This window comes from Malurus melanocephalus, unplaced genomic scaffold (genome assembly GCF_030028575.1).
Source record: "Malurus melanocephalus ecotype Western Australia unplaced genomic scaffold, MMel_1.1 scaffold_251, whole genome shotgun sequence".
NCBI classification, from domain to species: Eukaryota; Metazoa; Chordata; class Aves; order Passeriformes; family Maluridae; genus Malurus; species Malurus melanocephalus.
The window spans coordinates 404,729-429,153 of NW_026623483.1; the positions used below are offsets into that span (position 1 = coordinate 404,729).

The window sequence follows — 24,425 nt, forward strand, 5'->3', positions numbered from 1 at the left end:
GAACAAGGCTGAGTTTAAGATACTGTAGTAATTATTTATAAAACATAATGCTAAAGCATTATAGAGATTTCCACTTAGCCAGAGTTGAAGCAATATGACGTTTTTTGTGTTTCTTCAGCATGCCCTGGGGTTAGACCTCTGCTGCAGCATGACAAGCAGRATATACATTTTAATACATAACAAAAGAAGAAGGTATGTTTCCAAGACACACACATTCTGAAATGAAAACAAACATGTCTCCTGCCCTCTGCCTCCTCAGCAAATAACTGGCCCAGGTGAGATTTCCTGTTCAGGCACAACAAAAGCAGGACAGGTGGGATGTTACAGGCAGGCATTGTTTCCACACCATTMATTAACTGATACAGCAGCTTAGTTTTCCTACTCTTCAACCTAAAGACTATAAATTCAGGTTTCTGCATAAAAATTATGTCTTCCTGGACAAACCTGTAAAGGTTTTTTTGGCCTGCAAAGGTCTTTCATGCACCATGCTGTTGTCCCCTTAGCATTTCCATGATCCAGTGGAACAGCAGTGAATGTGGGTTGATGTAGGGTCTGACTCAATTCCCACAAAGACACACAAAAAGTTCCCACAGACTTCCAAAGAAGGAGCTGAATCAGAACCACAATCACAGACCCTGTGATAACGATTTCAACATTTTCCAGTAACCCAGATAAACAGCTCTCTGAAACAGGGCAGGCAATTACAGGGGGCCCTTGCTGAGACCCTGTGCAAATTAGCATTGAGCTTTGAGCCTGTTTCTTGATGCTCTCCCAGCACAAATCTCTGTCCACCTGCTCTAGAAAATGCCTGAGCTGTGAGGGGCAGGTCTGATATTTCAATGCAAGTCACTGCCTTCATTCCACTGAACTGTAATCTGCAGCAGCAGACAGGAGTGCAGCTGAGTTCTGATGCTCAGCAATGAAAACATCTCTTCTTTCAGCACCCACAGCGTTTGATTCAGATATTGCGTGATTTCAAACCAATTAATGACCTAAAAGGAAGTGGCAGAGGGCAGAGGAGGCACATTTATGGACACAGCAGCACATAGCTGGGGTGATTTGAGACATTTGAATAGGACATGGTGCCAGACTGACTCCACCTGGGGAAGATGGGACCTGGGGGTGTCTATCTTGGTTACTCTCAGGTCCCAGGAGGGAGACCAAAACCACTTCTGTTCCAGACACTCTGAAGATGGGAAATGCAATGTGTGGTAGAGATATTCCTGATGATAGCTACTTGAAGTTCATTTTTCTCATCACATGAATAAGCTTTCTGAGTAAGCTTTGGAACTGTGCTCTGTCTCTCTCCTGGCAGCTATCACCAGCTGTGTTTTCAATAACTTCCCAAATGCTTCACAGATACAGAGACACAGAYACTGGATAGAAAAAACCAACACTGAGCAGAAAATACAAACGCTTCAATTTCTTGTAACACCTACAAAAGCTGCCTCCTCTCATAGATTGGCTTTTTTGGGTCTGATGCTCTGAGTGCACGTTAATCTTGTTTTCATTTATGGTTACCCTTGGAAGAGTGACAGGTACAAAGGGACAAGGTAGGAATATAAAATGGCCAGAAGACAAATACTTGACAGTAATTCTGCACTCTATAACTATTTCATTTATATAATCTTTTCCCATTGCTTCTGTCCTAGGTCAGCAAAACTTGAGGGAACAGTGAGGACCCAAGATTTAAGAGTTCAAATCATTACGCTTGTCTGTGAAAGAGAAGATGTTCTTACAGCAAAAGTTTCCCACACAATATTTGGAATCAGCTGTGCTGAAGATGATAGCATACTTGATAGATGCCCAGAATACCTTAAGAACAGCTCAGTCAGTGCTCCATTATTAAAGGAATAAGCAATAGTGTATTTTTTCCTACRGTACACCTCATATAATCATATGAAAAGATGTGAGATAGTAAAATTTACAAGACCACTAGGAACAGCAATGGGAAGGAACAGCAGGTTCTTGCCTTCTTGCTGGAGACGGATCAAAGGAATGGTGCCTTTCAATTCCCACAAAGTGGTAATGCCGGGTTGATGGCTGGACATGATGATCTCAGAGGTCTTTTCCAGTCTTAACAATTCTGTAACTCCAACTGGGGCTGTGGGAATAATCTTTCTTCCATACCTCCTTTCAGACATACAGGAGAGGGACAGTGAGGCAGAATCAGCCCATAAAGAAATCCAGTCTGCAGTGTAAAGCAGAGATGAGACCCCTTATYCTTTCCCTCTCTTCCAAGCCACCTAAGCYCAGCACAGCACCTCCTTCACCTGGMTCCTGCTGACCCATGCCCCCGGCACAGCAGCTCCACTGTGGGGCAGAGGGAGAAAGCTGGAGATGCACAGATTGTCACATCTCACTTTGGAGAGCAAAGGCAGAGCCAAAGGAGGCTGCAGGTACCTCGTGGTGCAGAGGGGCAGCACAAAGGGCCAGAACTGCAGCTCGGAGTGATCTGGGAGCTGACAATTCTGGCACAGAGTGCGCCAGCWCTCACCTGATCTCCCAAGAGAGTTCACAATGGATATTAGTTTTCCTGAGCAGTCTAGCAAAGGCCAAGTGTGCAGAAATCCAAATGTCAACAGCACATGCTCGTSTGCAGGGCTCCAGTGCCACACCAAAGCTGGCAAAACACAGCAGCGCCAACCAAGAGGTTTGGCCATGAACCTCATGTGTTAATTCCAGCACCACTTCGGTGACAGCTACAGGGCCTGCCAGAAAYTGCCTATGAGGGAAGGGACTGAATGCACATGCAGCTGACTTCCCAAAGCTGCTGGGAGAATCCCTTTTGTCGTCTTTCTCCAAGAGAGTTATACTCAAAAATAATAGGCCACAACAGTAGGATACAAACATTTCAGTAATTCATGGTGACTTCAAAGACAACACTCAGTTCCCTTCTCACATACAGAACGATGGCTTGGGGATTTTAATTTTGTTTGTTTGTGTTTGTCAAGCTGTGGATTTATCTTGCACACAACCACAAGCACAGGAGTGTATGTTTTATATTACAACTTCTGTCAGAGCACTTGAGACGGAAGGCTTTTTTTATTTCCCCTATAATGAATCACCGTGTGTAGGGGGGTGGTTGGTTTATGTTTACACATTTTAAAATTAACCTAGCTAACCATTTGTTCTGTACTGCACATAATTTGTTGTTTCTCTTTTAGAAACCCCTTGAAAGACAACTTTGGAAAGAAAAATACATCTAGCAAGTCTGAATGACAGGATTTGACCAAGCACTTCAGACTAACTAGAACTCCACTTTGGACGATTTGCTTCCTCTTGCAGAGATACATCAAAAGAATAGGAAAAGAAAGCAGCATTAGGAGAAACACCTATCCAGAGGTAAATTGCACTGGGAGAAAAAAGGTTTTATCATGTCAGCTGTATCCAAATTTGAATGCAAATATTTATCAAGAACTGGAGGATTCAAAAGTACATTCCTGGTTTGCCTTGTTAATTCTTTGTTTTTCCATTTCCCAGCTTTCTAGCATGTGCAGCTCTGGTGTCTCCCAACCAGCCCACATTACCACAGCCTGCTCTGGCTGGTGGTGTTAGGTACTGTGGATGTCCCAGCCTAGTGGAGCCAAAGCCTTTGCTCATTTGTAAACCMCCATCCCTTTTACACAGAAATATGTTTTATTCAAGATATTTAGTTGGAGTAATAGCAGTATTTTAGAAGGCTAGAGAACAGTCTGCAAATTTCCACCTCCAAGCTCTTTCTTGCTCTAAGATAATGGTTTGCCCACAAGGGAGAAGGCTCCTGATGTCCCAGAGAGTTGTGTCAAGAGGAGCAGGAAGTTTAGCACCAAACCCCAGGGTTCATCTATGACAAGCTTCTGCCCAAAAAAGTCAGCTGAGAATAATTATTAGGCCTAATAGCTGTGGATATCCAAGCAGTCAAAACAAACTCTCAAAATGTGCATGATTACTCCTGATAACCAGGTTCATATTACACTTTTCAGAAAGAGAGAAATGGTGCTGTTGGGATTACAGACCCTTTYCAAAGCATCTTGGAACATAAATCACCTCAAGGTGATTACCCACCACATGCAATCAGTCACCATTGCTTATCAAAATGCTACCTAGGGAAATAAACTGGCTACTAATTAAATCAGAGTTTATATTGATACCAAGAAAGACAAGCACATATTTAGCTTTTTGTCTGGATGGAAACACATTCTGGCAAAGAAACTCCATGAAGATTGTATGCTTAGCTCATTTCTTTGGGATATGACTATACCACAAGAAGTCTACTGATTTTTTGTTGATTTATTACAGTCCATGAACCAACAACTAGCAACTGTTTTCCCCAAATGCTTGGCAAAAGCCAAAAACAACAGAAGAAAGGGTTTTGCAGGTCRAAGTGCCAAAATTTGTGCTAGCAGGTACAGGACTGTTTAAAAGTCAGGCTTAAAGGGAGAAAATCTCTAAGCAGGTATTTGTATCATGATCAGTGACCAAACCTTTGGGCATCAGTTGTCCTGTTTCTATTTTGTTTTATGTGGAATTCATGCATTGCTGTTTTCTATAACTATCACCTCTGCACTGGAATGACCCCAGATTTTGGCCTGACTTTCTTTTTCATTGTGACAGCCTATTATTTAGCTATTTAGTAGCTACCAGCAGATAAGAGATTAATTCTTCATTTATTTGACAGTCATTATTCCACGTTAAAAACCCAGAGATATTTGGTAATAAATAACTAATGATATTAAAATAAGGCAGAGCTCTCTAGTAATTGTCTGCATGGCACATGTATSCAATTCYTGATTTATCTGCTGATTTTCAGTCACTCTTTTTAACCCAATTAGAACAAAATAGCATTTAGACAGTATCTTAGATGAGCTGTTTACTGTTCTCCAATCCTTTTGTGTTGGTTTTGGCCAGCATTGAGGTCATTTTCTTCCCAGTACCTTGTACTGGACCATATTTTGGATTTGTGCCGAGACTAGAGTTGTTAACACAGGGACGTTTTCATTAYTGCTCAATAAGTGCTTACACAGARTCAAGGTCTCTTCTGCTCCTCACCCCCAATGAAGGGCTGGGGGACACAAGGAATTGGAGGGACACAGCTGACTCCAACTGACCCCGGGATATCCCAGGGCATCATGCTCAGCAGATGAAGTTGTGGGAAGACAGTAGGCCAAATAAGAATGAACGTGTCCTTTTCTGTAAATTTCTTTGCACAAYGATCTAGCTATTGACTCAAATAACAGCATCTTTCATGGCTTCCTTTAGGTGTCCAAATTTTAGTGAGAACTAACACACTGCCAAAGACTTTTACAAATTGAGTGCCTTTGGAGTTCACCAGCTCTGTAGCTGCTTTTGGCCTTTGTTAAGCTGAACAAAGCTGAAAGCTGTCTCTTTCCATTTGCACTCCAAATTTGAGCTGTGTGGCTGTGCACCTATTTTATTACACAGTGACATGATGCATGAGGCATTGGACACTCAAAATTTGAAGAAAGGCAGTCTCTGAAGAGAGTCTGCTATTCCTTTTGAATGCTACTGTTTCTCACCTAATTCAGGATTTCTGGTGCTGCCACATTAAGGAGTTTGCTGTACAGTTCTCTGATGTGCACAGTCTGGGTCAACTTGCTCCTTCCAGCCCTGTGTTCTCATGTCAACTTGGATGTGAGCACTTCTCTACTCACAGTAGTTTTACTACTGCTTTTATTTGTGCCAGCAAAGAGTTTTGGTATTTCAGCTCCCTGCTCTCCTTCCCAAAGGAAAAAATWATGTTGAGATAAAGGACAACATTTTACTCCTCAAATAAATCCCAGACAAGATCAGGAAAAGTTTAGGAAAAAATGCCTCCATGAAGAAAAAAAGCTGCATCAGCTCTTCTCTGACCCTTTTAGCATGTCAGGAGTTCACCTTGTTCAATGTGGCACATCTTCCCAATTAGAGATGAGGCCTCCAACACGGACACCAAAGCGGGAGGGATAACATGGAAAGTTGGACYATTCTTAGGCTGCTGCAGCCACTGAGTTGAGAACATCCTTACAATAGCTTCAACATTTACTATCACCTCTTGGAGCCAGTAACAGGAGCTGGGCATAAGATCTCTGGAATAATAGCTAAGTCTTCTGGTGGAGCTGAGGATCACAGGAAACCAGGACAGGGGATTTTTCTAAACATTAGGGTGGTTTTTGTCAAGATGGTCTTTGGGGTCCAGAGTTAATACTGATGCAAATCCAGGATGTCTTAGCACAGGTCTGACTATTCTAATCTTGTCTCTCTTATGGCTTCCAAAACATTGGGGTTTGGATTCCAAACATAATCCAGCTTTATAAGCGTTATTATCCCTTTCTTTGGCTAACAATGTTACTGTCGCTCTGAGCTGCCATGTACAAATGACCATATATACTAATCCCTGAACTACTTCAGTCAGTAAGCTCCAAATCCTTAAAATGAAATTCAACTCTGAAAACATCAGTCCAGTTCCAGTGTTCCCCTACTTCCAGCTGTGGGACTCTGTCCATTGATCTGGGAGATCAGTGAGAACCTGAGCATGAATATATGTCCATAACATAAGAAGTGTTTATAAGAAAGTTCTGTCTAAAATTCTTCTCTCTTTGAGCTCTGATCGCAGCTGCTTTTGCAGAATGTTATAAGAGACATTTAAGGAAAAAAAAATAAAGAGAATACCAAAAAAAGTCTTTTTATTTTAGATGAGAGATGTTCTTGCTCTGGAAAGGGTGCTTCCTAGCCAAGGATAAACCAGAACAATTTATTGAGTTCCACATTTGGCCACATGCATTTTGCTCTAGAAATGTAGCCAGCAACTAATCCTGGTGAAAACCAGACTGACATGTGAGTGCCACTGCCTGCTATAAGTGGAAACTCTCTTTTATTAGAAACTGCAGAGCATGTGGGTGGGCAGGAGGGAGCAGGGTGGAGAGGTTTAGTCCCTGGTTGTCATTCTTCAGGCGTGACCACAGTGCTGCAATCTCTGGAACGCAGCTGGACAGAAAGGATGAGGAATAACCCTGCCTCCCTTGGGGAAATCAGTCTGATGATGCCAGGAGCTATGATTTGTCTCCCCMGGAATGCTGCCACCTGCAGCAATTAAACCTCCTCTATAATGYTATTTAAACAGGAGGATATTTTCCCCCAGAAATTGCCAGATCATTGTTTCCTCCCAATGTCTCTGACAGACAAGGAAATGAATGCAGTGAGGAGTCATCAGAATGGGGTCTACTGCATCTGTCCTGGGAGGAGGAGAGGGATGCAGAGCTTGGCAAAATTAAGTGAGCCTGACAACTCCATCACCAGTTCCCCAGACAAATCCATTGACAAGTGTTAAAGGAGCTGAAACTGTCTGATCTCCATGTCATCATCCTCCCTATCTGCCTTGGTGGACAGCAACCAAAGTGCCTCTGTAAAACACTGCTGAATGCATTTTGTTATTCCACATACAATAAGCAGACTTCCCAACRAACTCCAATGGCTTCAGTTACATATCAGAAGACAAGAGACAGCCATGGATTCCTTTTCACAAGACTTTTGTAAAGCCTTTTAAAGCTCCTTTAGGATCTCCCTCAAAACAAAGCCCTTATGTCAACAGAAACTCTTGCTCAGATATGCTTCATCTGTTACTTTATATGAATATGCACGATCAAAGGGTGACAGCTTTCACAGTTAAGCAAACACAGTTACACAGAGCACACTTCTTCCACAAAAGGTCAGATAATACAAAATGCTAAATGTTAAATACGCATGAGAGGAATACATTCCCCTTGAGCACACTGGGACGGGGAGTTAAATTTAAGAATGTAYTGCCATACTTTCAGGACACCCTGCAAAGTGCCTTTGCAAAGATCTTACCTGTTCAGTGATGAAGGAGCTTGAAAAAGTGACAGCTGACCAAAAGAAGATCCCACAGCTGAGAATGATCTTTCTGTTGAACCGGTCACCAAGGTAACCAAAGATCGGTGCTGCGACCATGAAACTACAGATGAAAACTGCAAAGGAGAGAAAAAGGAAAGAAACGTTTAATAAACATCAGACCAAGAACATGAAAACTAATTTTCTGCAAGCCAAATCCTCYAGAGAGCAGTTCCATTTAATTAGACATTCTGCAGCCCTGCCTTACAGAGTGGTGCAGGCCGACAGGCTTTCTGAAGTCAGTATTTCCTTAATCAAACACATCTTTCATTCCCAGAAAAACTTCAGACCAGTGAACTCATTACTTGAAAGCACCAGTCCCTCATAGTCAGCTGAGCTCAGATCTGGGGATAGGCAAAACCAGGACAGAATAAATTGAGAGCTTCTGCTTAAATGTTACTGAGAAGGTGAAGTAGAGGCTGGAAGGAGTTTCAAGCAAACAGAAAACAAGGCCAGGGCCTTGCTGGCTCTTGCAGCAGAGACTTGAGAGAAATGGGCCACAGAAGCTGAGGTTCTTTCAACCTTCTTAGCATCCTTCCCATTTTAAAGAAATTATGAAACAGTGAGAAAAACTGGTAAACACCACTAYCATCCTACAGACACCAGCCCTGTCTCCTCGCTAGGTCCTTTCACCATCACTGAACTTCTATTTAAATGCATCATTGAGCAACAGCTTCACTAGAACAAAGAGTTTTAACCTACAAAGTCCAAACTGGACTGGGTTGTCCTCATCTGAAAGATTGCAAGTTCACTCTTTGTTCCCTCCAAAACCCAGCATTAACCCAGCTTCTGTCAAGCAGGAATGAGGCTGTTGAGAGAATAACCTCTGCAAAATTGCCTCGATTCTGAGTAGATTCCTCCAGCCCAGCTCAAAGCAATCTGGCTGGGCTCACCCCTGAGAACACCTGAAATGGGGCAATCACACCATATTCCTGATTGATTTGGACCTCTGCAGAAATTACCAGGTTTTAAGCTGATTAATACCTGGCTTTTGTTTGTCCACATTAGAGATTTGGATAAGGGCAATTACATGGATTTTATTGGTGTGTAGCATGAACTCTGACTTTCACTGGCTGTCTTCTAAATTCATCAAATCCAGAAGGATTTGGGTGGGACACCGGAATAAGTGGAGACCTCTCTTTAGTCACACAATTCTGACTTTCATTTGTTATCTGGTAGGTCTTGGAGGGCACTGTGGGCTTTTGGCATAACCTAACCCCAGCTGTCTATTTTAATTGCATAAAATGGGGTGGGGGGATAGAATAGGTAAAAAAATAATATAAGAGCAGAGGACACCCCTACCCTCTTTGATTGGAATGTGCATATAAAATTAAACTGGTAAAGACCCAAAACATTAATTTTTTATGGATGATGATATACGATAGTTCAAWAATGTGCAGAATGCTGAACTATGACTAAATGTCTCGTCTTTTTTTAGTATAATAAGATGTCAAAGCTGCTTTATAAATAATACATATCCATTTGCATCTATGTTTTGTGAGCCATATGAGTGTGTATGTATTTTGCCCTGTGATATTTGGTTTAAATTCAGATTTACTCTTTTCACATTTAGAGTAAAATAAATRGAGATAATAGAGAAATGTTAGGACCTGAAAAGCAGCACATGCAACATTATATCACACATACTTCGACAGTAATGCTATGAACAGTTTTGCTGTTTAGCTCACCCATAAACCCTATTGATAGAAYTTAGTCCCTGCATCAATCCCAAAATCCTTGTGCAAACAAAACCTGTTGAATAAAACTATGAGCAGTGTTTTCATCTCTGTTTTACAGAGAAACTAAACCAGGAGTGGCTCACAAATCTCTGCTGGGCAAGGGCACATCTGCACTGGCCCCACTCCAAYAAGGCACTTAAGCACATGCTTATATTAGGCACTTTAGAGTCATCAATTCCATGATTAAGTGCTTTCCTGAATTAACACCAAGGGCTTGGCACATTGCAAAGCTGGTACAGCAACCTGGCACGAAGGATGTGTGGCTTCATGTTCATTGCGAATGAGAAGCAGAAAATGACTGTGACTCGTCCAGAGCAGTGAGCCCACTGCAGTTTGATCCTTCCCTTGGAAGGACACATTCATTCATCTCAGAATCCCATATTCTGCCATTTTTATGATGTAAAAAGACACAAAACTGAAAAACTTTCCAAGGGAAAATTAGAAACATCAAAGTCAGCATCCCACCATTTCAAATATCAAATAACATGGTTAATTCAACTTTGAGACATGCAGGGTGTGATCCAAAATTCACTTTAATCAGTGGGATTATTAGCTTCAATGACCTCTGGATCATAAATGAAAAGTCTAATTCTGGAATTTGGGCAAAATGCACAAAGCTCCTCTTTCAAATTAAACAAACTAACAGAAAGATCGTCCAATGACTTTCCAACAATATAGATCCTGCTGCTACTCAAATCCCTTTGGAGGATTTATTTTTGGAAGACTGAGCTGTGAGCTTTGTCAGTGGTAAGCAGCTGACTTGACAGCTCCACAAGGTGCAAAACAAAAGGACAACGGAGCCGAATAAATAACAGGTAATGGAACACAGCTGTCACAAGAATAAATGCAATTTATATTGGAGTATTTATGACCCAAATATGCATCAGAGCATTGATTGACTCAAATAAATGCAGAGTATGATGGCTATGTGGTCTGTCAAAAGGATTTGCCTGTTACAGGCATTCCCATGAATCAATTTTTGCAATTACTCCTGCCAGTGACASCCGACACTCCTGAGCCCCAGCCTTGGCTGGCAGAACAGAGGTGAATAAAAGTAGGGCACATTGACAGGTGGGATGAAAACCTGAGTTACCCTCGACCAGGAGCTGAGGCTCTGTAACAACTAAACACCACGAAGGAGGGACCTCCACAAGACACAAAACTGAAGCACATTCAGTTGGAGAGAGGGGCAACAGAAACATGGTAATTTGCAGGAAAGWGGGCTGAGCATGGGGCAAAGGATTGCATTCCAGTAAAGGAGCCTGCTACCTGTGCCAGATTCTTCCTTTCTGGCTTCTCTTCCCTCTTTCACAGCATTTTCTGCTCCTTGCACTCACCCACTCCCAAATTAATAAAACTGAAGTGACACCACAGCATCTGCTGCTTCAGCTCAACCACATCCACAAATCTTTTCTATTAGGGCAGCAGTGGGACGTAGGCTGGCATTGCACTTTCCTCTTCCCAATCAACAGCTSCTCTTCCCATTTTCACTTAGAGACATCTCAGAATATTACTCTCTCTTGCAGAGTTGTAGAGTGCAAGCCAGGGCAGAGTTAGAAACCCACTGGGATTTCAGATGAGCTACTGTGAAGGCAGTGATGGCATCCGGAGCAGCTGTGGGCAGGTATAGCTCTAGCAGTCCCATTATGGATGTGCACAGCTAATTCCTCTGGGTAAAAGGATCTCCAGCAGTGCCAGCAAATGTGGCTCAGTCCCATYGCCGGGTGGAGCTGAGATACATTTCTGCAGGAGCAAATTATTATGTGAGTGAAGGATGAATAAACAGACACATAATGAATGGCATCAAGGAGGGAGGTTCTTTTAAGTACAGGTATTTTTGAAAGGAGAATCCATTTGTCTTTATTCCTCCCTTTGTGACTTAGCAGCTAAGTGCCGACTGTGGTGAGAAGGCAGGAAGATGTAATTGCCCAAACAGGATGGCTCAGTGTCTATTTCTGCCTCTGGATGCCTGTCCCACCCTGTACAGGTGCATGAGCACCTCCTCAGCTTTTTCTGTGCATGGCTGGAATTGCAACAATGTGCAGCATAAAAATAAAAAGTCTTACATGTCCCACCCAAACGCCCACCAGAGAAGGAAATCATCCACCCTGGCCTCTGTTGCTGCTGGATGTACTGCAGCTTCAGTCCTATTTCAGGATTATGGTCAGGGAGCTGCTACTCAGACCAAACCTTCCCCTCTCACGAGCTGCCTGTGTACCCAGGAGAAAAATAAGTCCCTCAACAGTGGAAGCAAAGGAGATGACAGGAGAGGAAGGAACTGTAGATTTTATACTTTATTCAATCATTAGTTATTAAAAGCTCCTGCCCACTGGAACTAAGCACCATCACTTCTATTTTTCTCTTCTTTCTCTCCAAACAAAAATTTACCAGCTTGACTCTACAATTGTTCCCTGAAAAGGCTCTGACCCACCAGATGTCTACCCTGTGTTCCAAAGACACTGTTGTCTCCGTCTCATTCTCTCTTTAGTGGACTTTTCCATAGTGGACTTATCARCTCAAAGATAACCCTCTCTTAAGTACCTCAGAATGGGGCTTCTCCTGCCAGCAGGTCATCCACAGAGTGGAATCAAGAAGGAATAGAGGCAGTGACAGAGGCACACACAGAGGCTGCCATTTCTCAGTTCCTGGAAGGCTGAGAGGATCACAGGCACATCCAAAAAACGGTCCCTTCTTTTGGTTTTGACTTCAAGCAGACAGGGCTTCTTTTTTTTTCCCATCAGAAATTATGCTAGAAAGGTTCAGATTCAGGTAAAAATAGCTTTCTCTACACAAGGATGCTCAATAAAAAAACAAAACTAGTGGGTATCTTTGAACTCTGAAACAGCACAAACCATGTGTACACATCTACTTGAGTGCTGATAGTGAGCTTGGCTCTGTGGGAAGCAAACCCAGACAGACTCTGCATCCAGGGACTGCCATCTACTAAGACACAGCTGAGAACTATGTGCTTGAAGGTTGCTAACATCTTCCCAACAACAAATTTCCAAACAATGAAACACCTGAACAGGCAGCTCGCCCTGGATGGGGTAATTTATGGGTGTGGTGTACAAGCACAACTCTGGGATTTAGTCAAGTTACTACTATCCCAGGGACTTTCAGTCATGACTGCATGTGTTTCTCAAGCTGCTTGTGGTACCAGGTACCATCTACTTGTAATGGTCAATAAAGACTCTCCAACAGCCCAACTAGCTCCTCTGTTCCAAAGACATGTTTTTTGCAATGCTTCAGTCTTTTAATTTTCATTTTCTCTACAGTTTCATGCTATACTAATACTACTCGGCACATGAAACACAACACATTTAATCACAGTGAGGCATGGGACAATATAGGAAGAAAATTAAACATTAATTTCCACTTCAGAGCTAAGGAAATTAAGACACAGGAAAGTGACCTGCCCATGATGAACTACAGACATCTGGAATCCGCATAGGTCTTCAGCTTCAGCAGGATCCTGTTTATAGGATCATTTTTATGTCAAAGGGATTTCTGAAGGTCTACAACCTCAATTTAAAGTGATTTGTTTTCTTACAGCACCATTCAAGCAMCATTTCAAGAAAGAACAAAGATCCTTGTCACGCTACTTAATCACTGAACCTGACAGTTCAGGCACCATGTGGTGATGGTCAAGCACTGGAACAAGTWGCCCAGGGCAGTGGTGGAATCACCAACCCTGGAAGTTTTCAAAAACTGTAGYTGTGGCATTRAGGGACATGGATTAGTGGTGGAGTTGGCAGTGCTGGGTTAATGGTAGGACCTAATAATCTTAGAGGTCTTCAACATTACTGATTGTATGATGAGATCAAGGTAAAACTGATATGCTGGTGGGGCACTTCAAGGCCCTGGGAATCTCAGCGATGTGATTTAAACGTTCATCCATTGAAGAAGGATGAATTAATACAATACAATTGATTTTACAAAATATCACCCTGAAAATCATCCCTGTCACACACTTTACTATAGATACCCTGTTACATCACTCTGCACGTGGACTTCATTTTACTTCACTGCTAATTCAACAGCCAACAGATGGATCGTGTTACTGYGCTTTGCTGGGTGCAAAACACGAGAGCACCAGGTTCCAGACTCCCATGCAGACGAGAAGTTTCTGACAAGTGTGAGGAGCTTTGAAATACACCATCAGTTCCATATGTCATGCAAAGCTGTCACACACTGACAATGTCAAACACAGGAGCATTTAAAAAAAATACTTGAGAATGCACCAAATTCAACTGGAGTAAGGTATACAAAGGTTTGAGTTGGATGTTGCCTGAAATGTTCTCCCAGAACAGACCACAGGACAAAACAGAGAATTTCATAAATGCCTCACTGAGTGTTGTATCCTCAGCAAACTGAGGTTCAATAAGGCAAAGTGACAAGTCCCACCCTTTGGTCACAACAATGCAAGGCARTGTCACAGGCTGGGGACAGAGTGGCTGGACATAGCTGTCCAGTAGGAAAAGATCTGGGGATGCTCGTCAATAGAAGCTGAACATGAGCCCAGGTGTGCCCAGGTGGCCAAGAGGCCAGTGGCATCCTGGCTTGTGTCAGGAAAAATGTCTCCAGCAGGACCAGGGACATTATCCCTCTGYACTGGGCATGGGTGAGGACACACCTTGAGTGCTGCATCCAGTTCTGGGACCCTCTCTGCAAGAACAACATTGAGGGGCTGGAGCATGTCCAGTGAAGGTCAGCRGAGCTGGGGAAGGCTCTRGAGCACAAGTCTGATGAGGAGCAGCTGAGGGAGCTGGGGGGCTCAGCCTGGAGAAAAGAAGGTTTAGGGGGAACCTTCYGGCTTCCCACAAGTCCCTGRCAGGAGGGTAGGTCGGGSTCTGSTCCCAGGRAACAMGGGACWGGATGAAAAGAARCAGCCYCAAGCTGTGCCAAGGAAGACTCAGGMTGACCATCAGGAAGAATTTCTTCACTGAAAGAGTTGTCAGGCATTGGAAGGGGCTGCCGTGGGAGGTGGAGGAGTCCCCATTCTTGGAGGTMTTCAAGAATCAACTGGACATGGCACTCAGTGCTCTGGGCTGCTTGACAAGATGGGAATGGGTCAAAAGTTGGAAAGAGAGGAGAGTAAGTACTTTAAAGTTGTGGCCCTAACCACTCCCACTGTCTGTGCTTTCAAGTATGTCTCTCTGTTTCACAGGACACTCTAGGATATGTTTCCCTCACTGCAGAGGCCACTGATCAGTATTCCAGCTCCAATCTTGTCTTCTCCATAGGGAGCATGTTGCACCACGAGGTGCCAGTTTTTCCTTAGCACAAACTGATACAAAATGTAAACAACATGTTTAGGATGAGTATGTACACACACAGCTGACACACACATTTACATTGAGAAGGARGCTGCTGCACGATACCACTCAGTTCCATCTGCTGTGACAGGGTCAGAACCTGGTTACAAAAACACCACTTAYGAAGCCAGACAAGGCTTGAGCACAGCTTGCCTGGCAAGTTTAAATTCACTCAACAATATGCACAATGCAGTGCTTGGAAGAACTCAGTACTAATAATTCCACCCCTTTTCCTCACTGCACAAACCAGCTTCTTCCAAGGGCTAGCCTTTATATTCCCAGCAAAGGATATCCTGAAGCTTTCTTTGTTTGCCTTAGCTAACAAGAATAATTGCTTAAGTGGGAATTGCTGGGAAATCCACTCTTTGGAAACAGAAAACAAGAATATCCAGAAACCCAGAAATTTTTCNNNNTTTTTTTTTTTTTTGTTAATTTCCTATATTATGTCCATTAAAGCTGCAGTTAAAAGATTCAGCCATTCATATCTTCCTTATTGCTCAAGTCGTAAGTAGATACTTACTCACAGTCATCAATTCACAACCATTTTATACATCTGAGATTCAATTMTATCTTGCTTCAATATTTTTTACCTACGTGTAAATGGAAATGACAGAATTTTACTGTGCTGTTCCATCTCCTGGATGTCCAGCAAATTTACTTGGAGCGAGAGCTAACTTGCTATATGATTAAATTTTGAACAGCTGTTCAAAACACAGACAYCGTTTAAATAGAAAAGAGGAAACCTCCTACTTCTCCTTTTCATTCTGGGAATTACAGTGATCACATGACCATTGTTTTAAAGGAATTTGGGCAACCTGAACATCAATAAACCAGTTGCTTTGTTCCTAGAGATGCATTCCATAAGACAACGCAGCAATCCAAAAGAACAGTTCCAATGTCCGGCTCACAGTCCATCACTTTCCTTGTGCCTGAACTGGTGCTTGCCTGACRCTGCACTGAGCTGCCTGTGGGAGAGGAGCAGCCACCCAGCCCCAAGGACCAGCTTTTCCAATGAAATAATTGTGTATTTGTAGCTGAGTGTCTTCTGYGGCTATGAAAACACTTGAGGAGGAGCAGACACCACCTCTCTTCATCAATTAAAAAATAATCTTCACATCCACAATCTGATTCACTCCATGAAGAGGGAAGAGAAGGCTGTGGCACAGTTGGGTTTCCATGGCAGTGCCATACAAAACCATGTAGATTATTGCCTAGGACAACATTAGACTGCTGGCACTTGGCAGCAGAGCCCAGAAAACACACCTTTCTGGCAGTGTTTAAACTCTGGTTTTGCATTTCTTACTGTTCAGAAGTGATGGAWTAAATAAGCGAGGGCCACTTCTGTTTTATAGCCACTTCCACTTTGAGTTGTTTTCCTGCAAAATGCTTTYAGTGTGGTTTGATTTAGACTCCTGACCAAAGCTGATGGAAGGACTCCKTGATTCAGTGGGCATTAGAGCTGAGAGTTTTGTTAGATACAACTGCTTATGACTTATGGCAGCAGAGATCAGAACCTCTTTGCCAATAAAGACTCTTCTGTATTGTCCCTGTAATGTTAAATGTTATTACTGGAAAAGCACAGAGGGCATAAAAAAGAGCTGCCAAAAGGACAAAACAAATCCTTTTACAGTAAAACATTAAACATGCTGGAAAAGGGAACAACCAGTGTGGGATATGGAGGAGATCTAACACCATGAGCAACAAGGGGAAAACTGAATCACCTCCTCTCTTAGACTGACAAGGTGGCAGCTGAAAAATGCAAATCAAAGGAGATGTTTCATTCACAAAACTTAACTAAACACTGGGATTTTATCACAGGAAGCCCCAGGAGCTAATGTTTTATGTCATTACAAAACAGGATTGGACGAAACCCTGTAGGAATACTAACTGAAAGGCTGTTGAAGGTAGATCCTCTTGTGCAGAAAGTCCTCAGCTAGCCAGTTGATTTGGTATATCCAGAAACTATCACCATAGTCTTGTCCTGTTCATCTTTTTCCTCCCTGTACATGTGATCACTGTATATGGTATCACAACCAAAGACTGGCTAATATACCAAAAGGATCTGTGGTCTGGAAATTACAACTATTCCCACAGTATTCTGGAAAAAAACCCAAAAGTTAGGAAGACAAAATTGCATCTGCATCATTTCCACCAGCTTGGTCAGGTACTAACTTATTAACATGTGCACCTAAATTCTTTCTAAAAGTTGAAACGTGGTTCACAGTTATATTTCTAAAACCACRAGTGACTCTGACCTTGTACATGCACAGAGTAAAGTCATGAAGTTCCCAGTCAGAGCTTTGTTCTCTTGCAGTTTCTTCTCCATTTGATTTAACAAGCTCTGAGTGTTTGAGAACTTTCTGGCTCCACACTGGAGCAGGACGTGTCAGTCCTGCCTGGCCGCCTGCTCACACTGTGCGTGACAGGGTCAGTYTGCCATCGTCCAATCAGTTGTGGGGAAAGTTCATTAACTTACTTAGCCAATTAGGATGGATTTGTATCCATTCTGGTCAATCCTGAATTAAACATGAGATCCCAGAGGTGCAGAGACTGGTCAATAGCTGCACAGTACTGCAGCATCGTGACACAGCTACAAGACTGGGTTTGCCTCGACATGACTGAATATACCTAAACCAATCTTGGTTGCTGTTAGAGTCACAKGCAGCAATCACTGGGAGCATTAATAGCATCTGAACAAATAACAATTTTCCTTTTCCTTTTCTGTGCAGTTTTCCAGTATGTTCTGTCCACTTGCCATCCCTCTGAGAGCCACAGTCACAAATAAACCTCCAGCTGTGGGAAAGCTGCTCCCATTTGTTAGGAGGATGAAACACCTATACCCAGTGCTCACAGCCAGAGAAAAGTGTCTTTAAAAAGCATATAAATAACCACAAACCTCAAAGGAGCTTTATTTTGTTCTATTCCCTTCCTCTACTTGGGGAGCTCTTTTTTTTTTCCATTACAATTATGACACTGGGCACACACACAGCCACATCCGCAGGAGCTGTTGGAATTGAAGGTGAGATCTCCTCAAGGAACTGGTCAGACTTCCCCTTGTGCCAGTACAGAGATTGTGTGACCATCTGGCGAGCAAAATCTAGGGACTGCAGAGGGCTAAAAACTATAGTCTATATTTTCTGGCAAGTTCCCTGTCCAAGACAGGCAGCACGAGCTGATGGCCAGAACTACACCGTGTCCCTCAGGGCAGGGATAAGGATGTGCACCTTTGCCCAAAAAGCCTTTTCAACCATAGCAAGCATTTAAACACACCAAGAAATGACAGCCTAAGGCTGGCAATGCAGAATAATCTAAATCCTTTGATCCTTGAAATCTGCATTGAGTACCATGAATTAGATTTAACTAGCAATAAAACACTTCAAATCTGTTATTCTCATAATAGTATGATACTTCATTTGTATCTGGTATAAACAGAAATAATGTTCCTGGTTTCTAATTTGAGATAGAGAGGGAAGATTGTTTTTATCCTAAAATGAGCTTTGCCATCCTTCTTTACAAAAGCACCACTAATCCTGCATCCTTCCTCAATGAAAATTTTAATTTCAAATAATTAACTAGGGTGTAATAGGAGTTATTCAGTCTCAAACAGAAATCAATCTTAAAACCTACTTCCTGCAGCAATAGAGAACAGGATGGAGAGGAGGCACTTGTACCAGGTATTACTAATAAATTCTTTGCTCCATGTTATTTACCAACAGCAACAGTTTCCTAAGAAAAACAAGGCAATAGGAAGTGCTTCCCCTTTTCTTCAGAGTGAAATCGAGAGCTCCTCAGGTATTCGTGCAACTTACTGAAGGAGATCATCTCATATATTCTCATCCCAGAGCTTTCAGCTTCAGGTTTGTTTGGGTTTGTTTTTAAAATTAAATTCCTAAATAAATTACTATTCTGCAGTGGGAATGTCCTGCTGACCTCTACACACAGCTCTCAATAGTTRCTGGTTGCATTTACAAAGCAGGAGAAACTGCAGAATCAAACATTCACTTCCCAAACATGTCACACATGCAGCTGGGGCACAGGACTRCTCGCTCACAGGTCCATCTCAGAGCCAGGGATTTGGAGAAGGCTGGAGCAGGGATATGCAGGTTTTACCAGCAGTTTTGGCCACAAAGAGACCCTCRGCCACTGCCTTCCACCAGGGCCACAAGCCCGTGGGATTTTGAAGCTATCGATCCTGATGGCTACACTGGTGGGAGCCAAGGGAATGCTGAGAGTATTGAGGAAAAGCTACATCAAAGCCTTGCAAATCCACAGGGCTCTGCTTTGGGAATGGGGATGGGGATACAGCTCTTGGCTGACATTCTCCCTAGGCTGGCAGTGGGACTGATTGATTTATTTTAAATTATTTTTACAGTTCTTTAGGGGGCTGTTTTACCATCTACAGTGGGCTTGGCAGAACACATGCTCCCTCTTTGGATGGGAAAATGGCCATACTTGCATTTTAATGATGGAATTGGCTGTCAACTACCACAGCACCGACAGCCTCGGGACAGCATCTAATCTGGTAGGACACAGGGATGAAATGAGACTCTGCTCTCCATTTTAATGTCTATCATTGGCACCCACCAAAGCTGTCTTACTGAGAGTTAAAACTGAAGACATTTCTGCAGATTAGACGCTCCAGAAATTGCTCGGRAAATCATGTAAATACAGGCAAATGAGCAGGAAATACTCTGGGGTGAATGAAACACATCCAGGGCACCCCAAATCTTGTTCCAGTGTWATCACCAAGGCACAGCAGCAAAACACTGATGTCCAGACAGGGAAGGACAAGGAATCACATTCACAGTGTGTGTTGATAAAAGTGTGTCAGGACTCGGCAGCAAACTCCTTCCACACCGTTCTTCACAAAATTGCTAACTTTCCAACTCAGGCCATGCATCTACAAGAGTCYTTTAGCAAATCAGTAAAATGCCATCTTTTACAATCAACAGCACTCAGCAACTAAGGAAATTATCTATCTGAAGGGGGAAAGTACAGATTCATCTCTTTATTATAGCTAAATTCCTTCACAGGGGTTAGGTAAGATCTTTTTGAATTTCTAAACATACTGACTTCACCATGGTCTCACATTGTCTGCCTCTAGATATCTGGAGAGAGGCAAACGTTTGTCAAATAACCTGAATTCTAAAGGATGAAAAGACATTATTTCTCATCACAAAAACTTCAAGAGGACAGCTGAAACATCTGATTTTTATTCACTTGCTCTAAGATTCAGTCAGTGCCAGCAAGGGGTACTGCTCTAAAAATCCTGCCATCTGCAGCCTTATACTAATTCACTTTTTTTTAGGAATAGAAATCACTGTGGAATGGAAATATACTAAAATTCAGAGAAGATATGGATGTAAAAGCAATTGTGGGTAATTGCTTTTGTTTGATGCTAATCCAACAACCCAGAATTGTCTTATTTTCCTCAAAGATTTCCCCCCTCCTAGGGCTGTTAGTGCCATTGATAGCTTCACCTTTATTTGTGGAGGAAACACACAAATTTCCTAACACTGCCCAGGCAATCTTTACTTCTAAAAAGCTGTTTGCTGGTCAGGAGGGGATTTAAGTATTTTGTCCTGCTTGATTATTGACTTTTTTCTGAATTGCCTGTAAAATGCAATAGTGTCTTGAGCCATGACAGCTCTCTATTTAAGCTACCACCCATTAGGGACTGGCCCAAAACCACACCAACTTTACAGGGGAAATTTCTGTAGTGCTGACTGGGTTTCTATTCAAAGTAGTAACACAGAAAGAGAAAAAAATAATCTCTCTAAGGAATCTCACAGTTTCTTCTTAACAGCCATGTCCATATTTCTGCCTAAGGCATTGCCAGTGAATAAATAATAAGTCCCCCAGTAAAATATCTTTCATGTAACCTCAGGAGACCACTTCATATGAACTCGAGAACAATGACAAGAGATCAGAAAACCATGTAGACTTGCATCCTGTCTGTGACAGGGGCAGCATTTAGATCCTTCCGAGAAAAGTACACAGAATTCTCAGGCAGCTAAATTACTCAGAGGCTGGTTTCAGCCCTCCCAAGAATTATAATGTGTTATCCACATAAAAATCTGGTATTTTAAGCACTGGTCCTAATAATGCTCCTCGTGACATTAACTTCCACAAGCTTTCCACTTTCCCCTGTAAACTTTTCAAAATGCTTTCCAGCAAACTGGCCCCTACTGATTGTTTCTGCATTGTGATAAAAAAAATCAGAAAAACACACACCCCACACCCTATCTTTTCAGGACATTCATTATGTTATGTGATTTTACACTACCCCCCTCTTATTTTCGAGGACAAGCAAATTAAAAGCAATAACTTTTGAAATTTCTACTGTGAGAAGGAAGTGAAGGGTGTGTTTGAGACGATGTGAATGCAGCAGATGCTGGGGCTGGCTGGTCTGGACCAGACATGGTGGCCCAAAGTGTGGTTTGTGTGYAAATGCACTTGCTGTCTGGTTTCAATATGAATCACAGATCCTCTAAAAGGCAAGAAAGAAACCATTTGCTGTCACTTGTCCTGAACCCTGAGCTGATTCTCCTTTGTTATCCATCATTACACGCACACAGCCACAGAACTTGGGTGACTATAAGGGACACAAACAATCACCACTAGCTGCAAGAGACAGGGAATAAAATGGAGAACCACTATCCCTATCTGATTAACAGCACCATGAGGGTCAGATGGAGTCTGGAGCCACCAGGCAGCAAGCTCTACCTTTGGCAGAAAGCAAGGCGCCAGCCCCTCTGCAGTTGTCAAGCTGCTTTCTCCTGTGTTAAAGCACACCAGGTAACTCCAYCCATTCTCTGAGGGTCTGGCACCTAAACTACAACAACAATAATACAGATTTGAAAAACTATCTATCTAGATACAGATGTACAAATAAAGATATATATTTATTTTAAAAAACAACAGGCTTCCCAGACAACCACCAAAGCCCACATAACAAGATCCATGAGTGAGCCAGAGGCATTTGGAAGATAACCTCAGGACATCCAGAATATCTTCATCTCCCACAGTTTTGGGTGATCAGCAAGCCTTAGAGGGAGTCTCACCATCCAAACATCAGTGGTCTGAGCTCAGGGATCATAAGTACTTTCCACTTCCTATCCAATGCCACATGATGCCCATCAGCACTTGAATAACTCTGCCAGGGTATGAAGCCAAGGGCTGATCCATTTTTCCTGCTGCTGGTACCATTTTAATAGACTTCCATACCACAAAGTAAATGAGAAGGAACTTCACTATTGCCTGTGATTTGCAATTGTGTATGAGCACTAGGACAAGAGCTGAACAACCAGCAGGCCACAAATAAACACTTACAGTGACGAGCAGCCTTCACTGCACAGTGAAGAGGCATCACAGGGAAGCCTCTYGCACCATTGTAAGCGCTGTTTAAGAGAATTATTTGCCAATTCAATGTTGCTGGTGGTATTTAGAAATGCTCCTGCCTCTTGCTGTTATAAACAGCAATTTAGACAAAAAGCAAGTGTTTCACAGTGGCTGGGTTTCACAGTGGCTGGCTGGCCTTCAAAAGCAGACAAAATCATTTAAGGAAATTGTCGAAACACTCACATATCCCAGTGTTTCTTGCCATGGTTTGGAAAAGGATCACATCTACACTGGAGAATGAATCTCTGTGTGTCTAACAGAATCTCTGTCTGCTTTACAATTGTTATTTCTAAGATTATCACCCATGTGTCATTCCCGACTTGGAAAAACACTCTAGCTGAGCTGCAGTTCCAGGAGTGAGCTTTGCAACTGAACTTGCTCCTGTGGATAAAAGAACACATCTGTGAAAGACCTCAGGGTTAATCGCAGTGTCAACAGCCAAGGAGTGTGACTGCACCCTGTTTTAATAATMCCTCAGTTTACATTTCTTTGGACCAGTATCTTTCTGGGAGAACAAGTACCATTGGAAAACAACATCCTGAAACAAATACTGCAATGCGCAAGGTTTGCAAATGCAATTCCTTCATGCATCATCAATTACATTAATGGAAAAAAAGGAAAGGCAATATTTGGTAAATCCAGGGATTGTCAAGGTATTAAAGAAACGTATTTCAATTAGGTCTAAATATGTAGAAGGTGAGCCTGATGAGTGACCAGTGGCCCATCTGGCATTGCTTTGTGTTCAGGCCTCTTCCACTCCCCTCCCAGGAGAGCAGAAATGCCCTGAGGTGCCAGCTGAGCTCTGCTATCAGTCCTGTTCAGCTGGAATTGAAGCTTGGGGAAAAACTTTGCATGCTGCTGCCAGAAGTTTATTTGTCTGCTGACTAGRCAAGAGACCAGTTTCTGGATTATGAATGCAGAAAGAATAAGTTCAGTACAAACAAAGAAAATTAACGCATCTTTTATGTACAATGCAAATATTTTCTCCACTCAGTGTGTCATACACTGTCCAAGTCCCTGGAAGGTGTAACATTAGCAGCTGGTAGGAATACCTCACTGGGGAGCTTTTAGTGAAAACTCAATATCCATTGTATAATATCCTGTATTATAGCTCTTCTAGCCATAAAACATCCTCTGTGAGAACAAGGACAACTTKGAACAATTTGCTTTTCAGGAAAATATTTGTTCTCTTCTAATTTTTTCCCCAGAGATGTTMTCTTTAATTATTTCCTCTTTGTCTTGCCACCCTCTCCCTCAATATGACATATTTGGTATCACACTTGCTAATAATTTTCCCCATTATCACATCCATGGGTTTCAAAGCAGTTGGCAGGCAGCACAATTGCTCCACCAGCCAAAAAGCTGGAAGTAACTGAAGGCTCTGGGTGCACAAAGCAGGAATGAAACCACCTACACTTTTATAAGAATGTAAAAATTTTATAAAAAATGCAACCCAATAACCYTTAGAGAGAGGCTTTCCAAACCCAMWTGACTAAGCCACGGAGCAGAGGCAGTTTCAGCTCGCTGAGCTGTAACAATGGTGATAGCACAGATTTAAACATCCCAGCAGTGCTAATGTGAACCCCAGCCCAGGGACATCRTGGGCAGCAATGTGATGGTGGGAAATGTCAATTTAAATGTAAAACAGGGGACGGTGAGAACTAAACCAGCAAAAATTATAAGACATTTTCGTGCTCCCATTCTGTAATTTTACCTTCAAGAATACAGATAAAGGAGATGGATTTATCTAGTGAAATGCATGGTTCTCACCATAATAACTGTTTACATCAGCTCTTCTGAACTAATATCTATTTTTAGTAAGAAGTTTTTAAAAGATTGTCAGCTCAATCACTGATTTTGAGCTTGCAATTTACCCTAGGAATAATTTTTCGGGTGGAATTAATGCGACTTAACTACTTTGATTTGCAGGCACAATTAGTAAGTTAAGCATTTACATATCCTAAATTACCTATAAACTGGAAGGCTGCTTTTCAAGACAGTCCATATGCTTAAATTTAACGCAACTCAGTAAAACCTTACTTTCTTTTTCTGGTTTTTTTTTTTTTTTTTTTTTTTTTTT

At 42.3% G+C, this 24,425-nt stretch overlaps 1 protein-coding gene across 4 annotated transcripts in view; it reads right to left on the reverse strand.

Moving 5' to 3' along the window:
• Window positions 1–24,425, reverse strand: part of SPNS2 (SPNS lysolipid transporter 2, sphingosine-1-phosphate) — a 130,869-nt gene that overhangs the window by 60,982 nt on the left and 45,462 nt on the right. For all 4 annotated transcript variants that reach the window (XR_008965941.1, XR_008965942.1, XR_008965940.1 and 1 more), the window contains exon 3: window positions 7,831–7,967. Coding sequence is in view for 1 of the 4 variants with exons in the window: in XM_057375489.1 (XP_057231472.1) it covers window positions 7,831–7,967 (137 nt within the window). In the remaining 3 variants the exon portion in view is untranslated. The remainder of the gene's footprint in view (window positions 1–7,830; window positions 7,968–24,425) is intronic.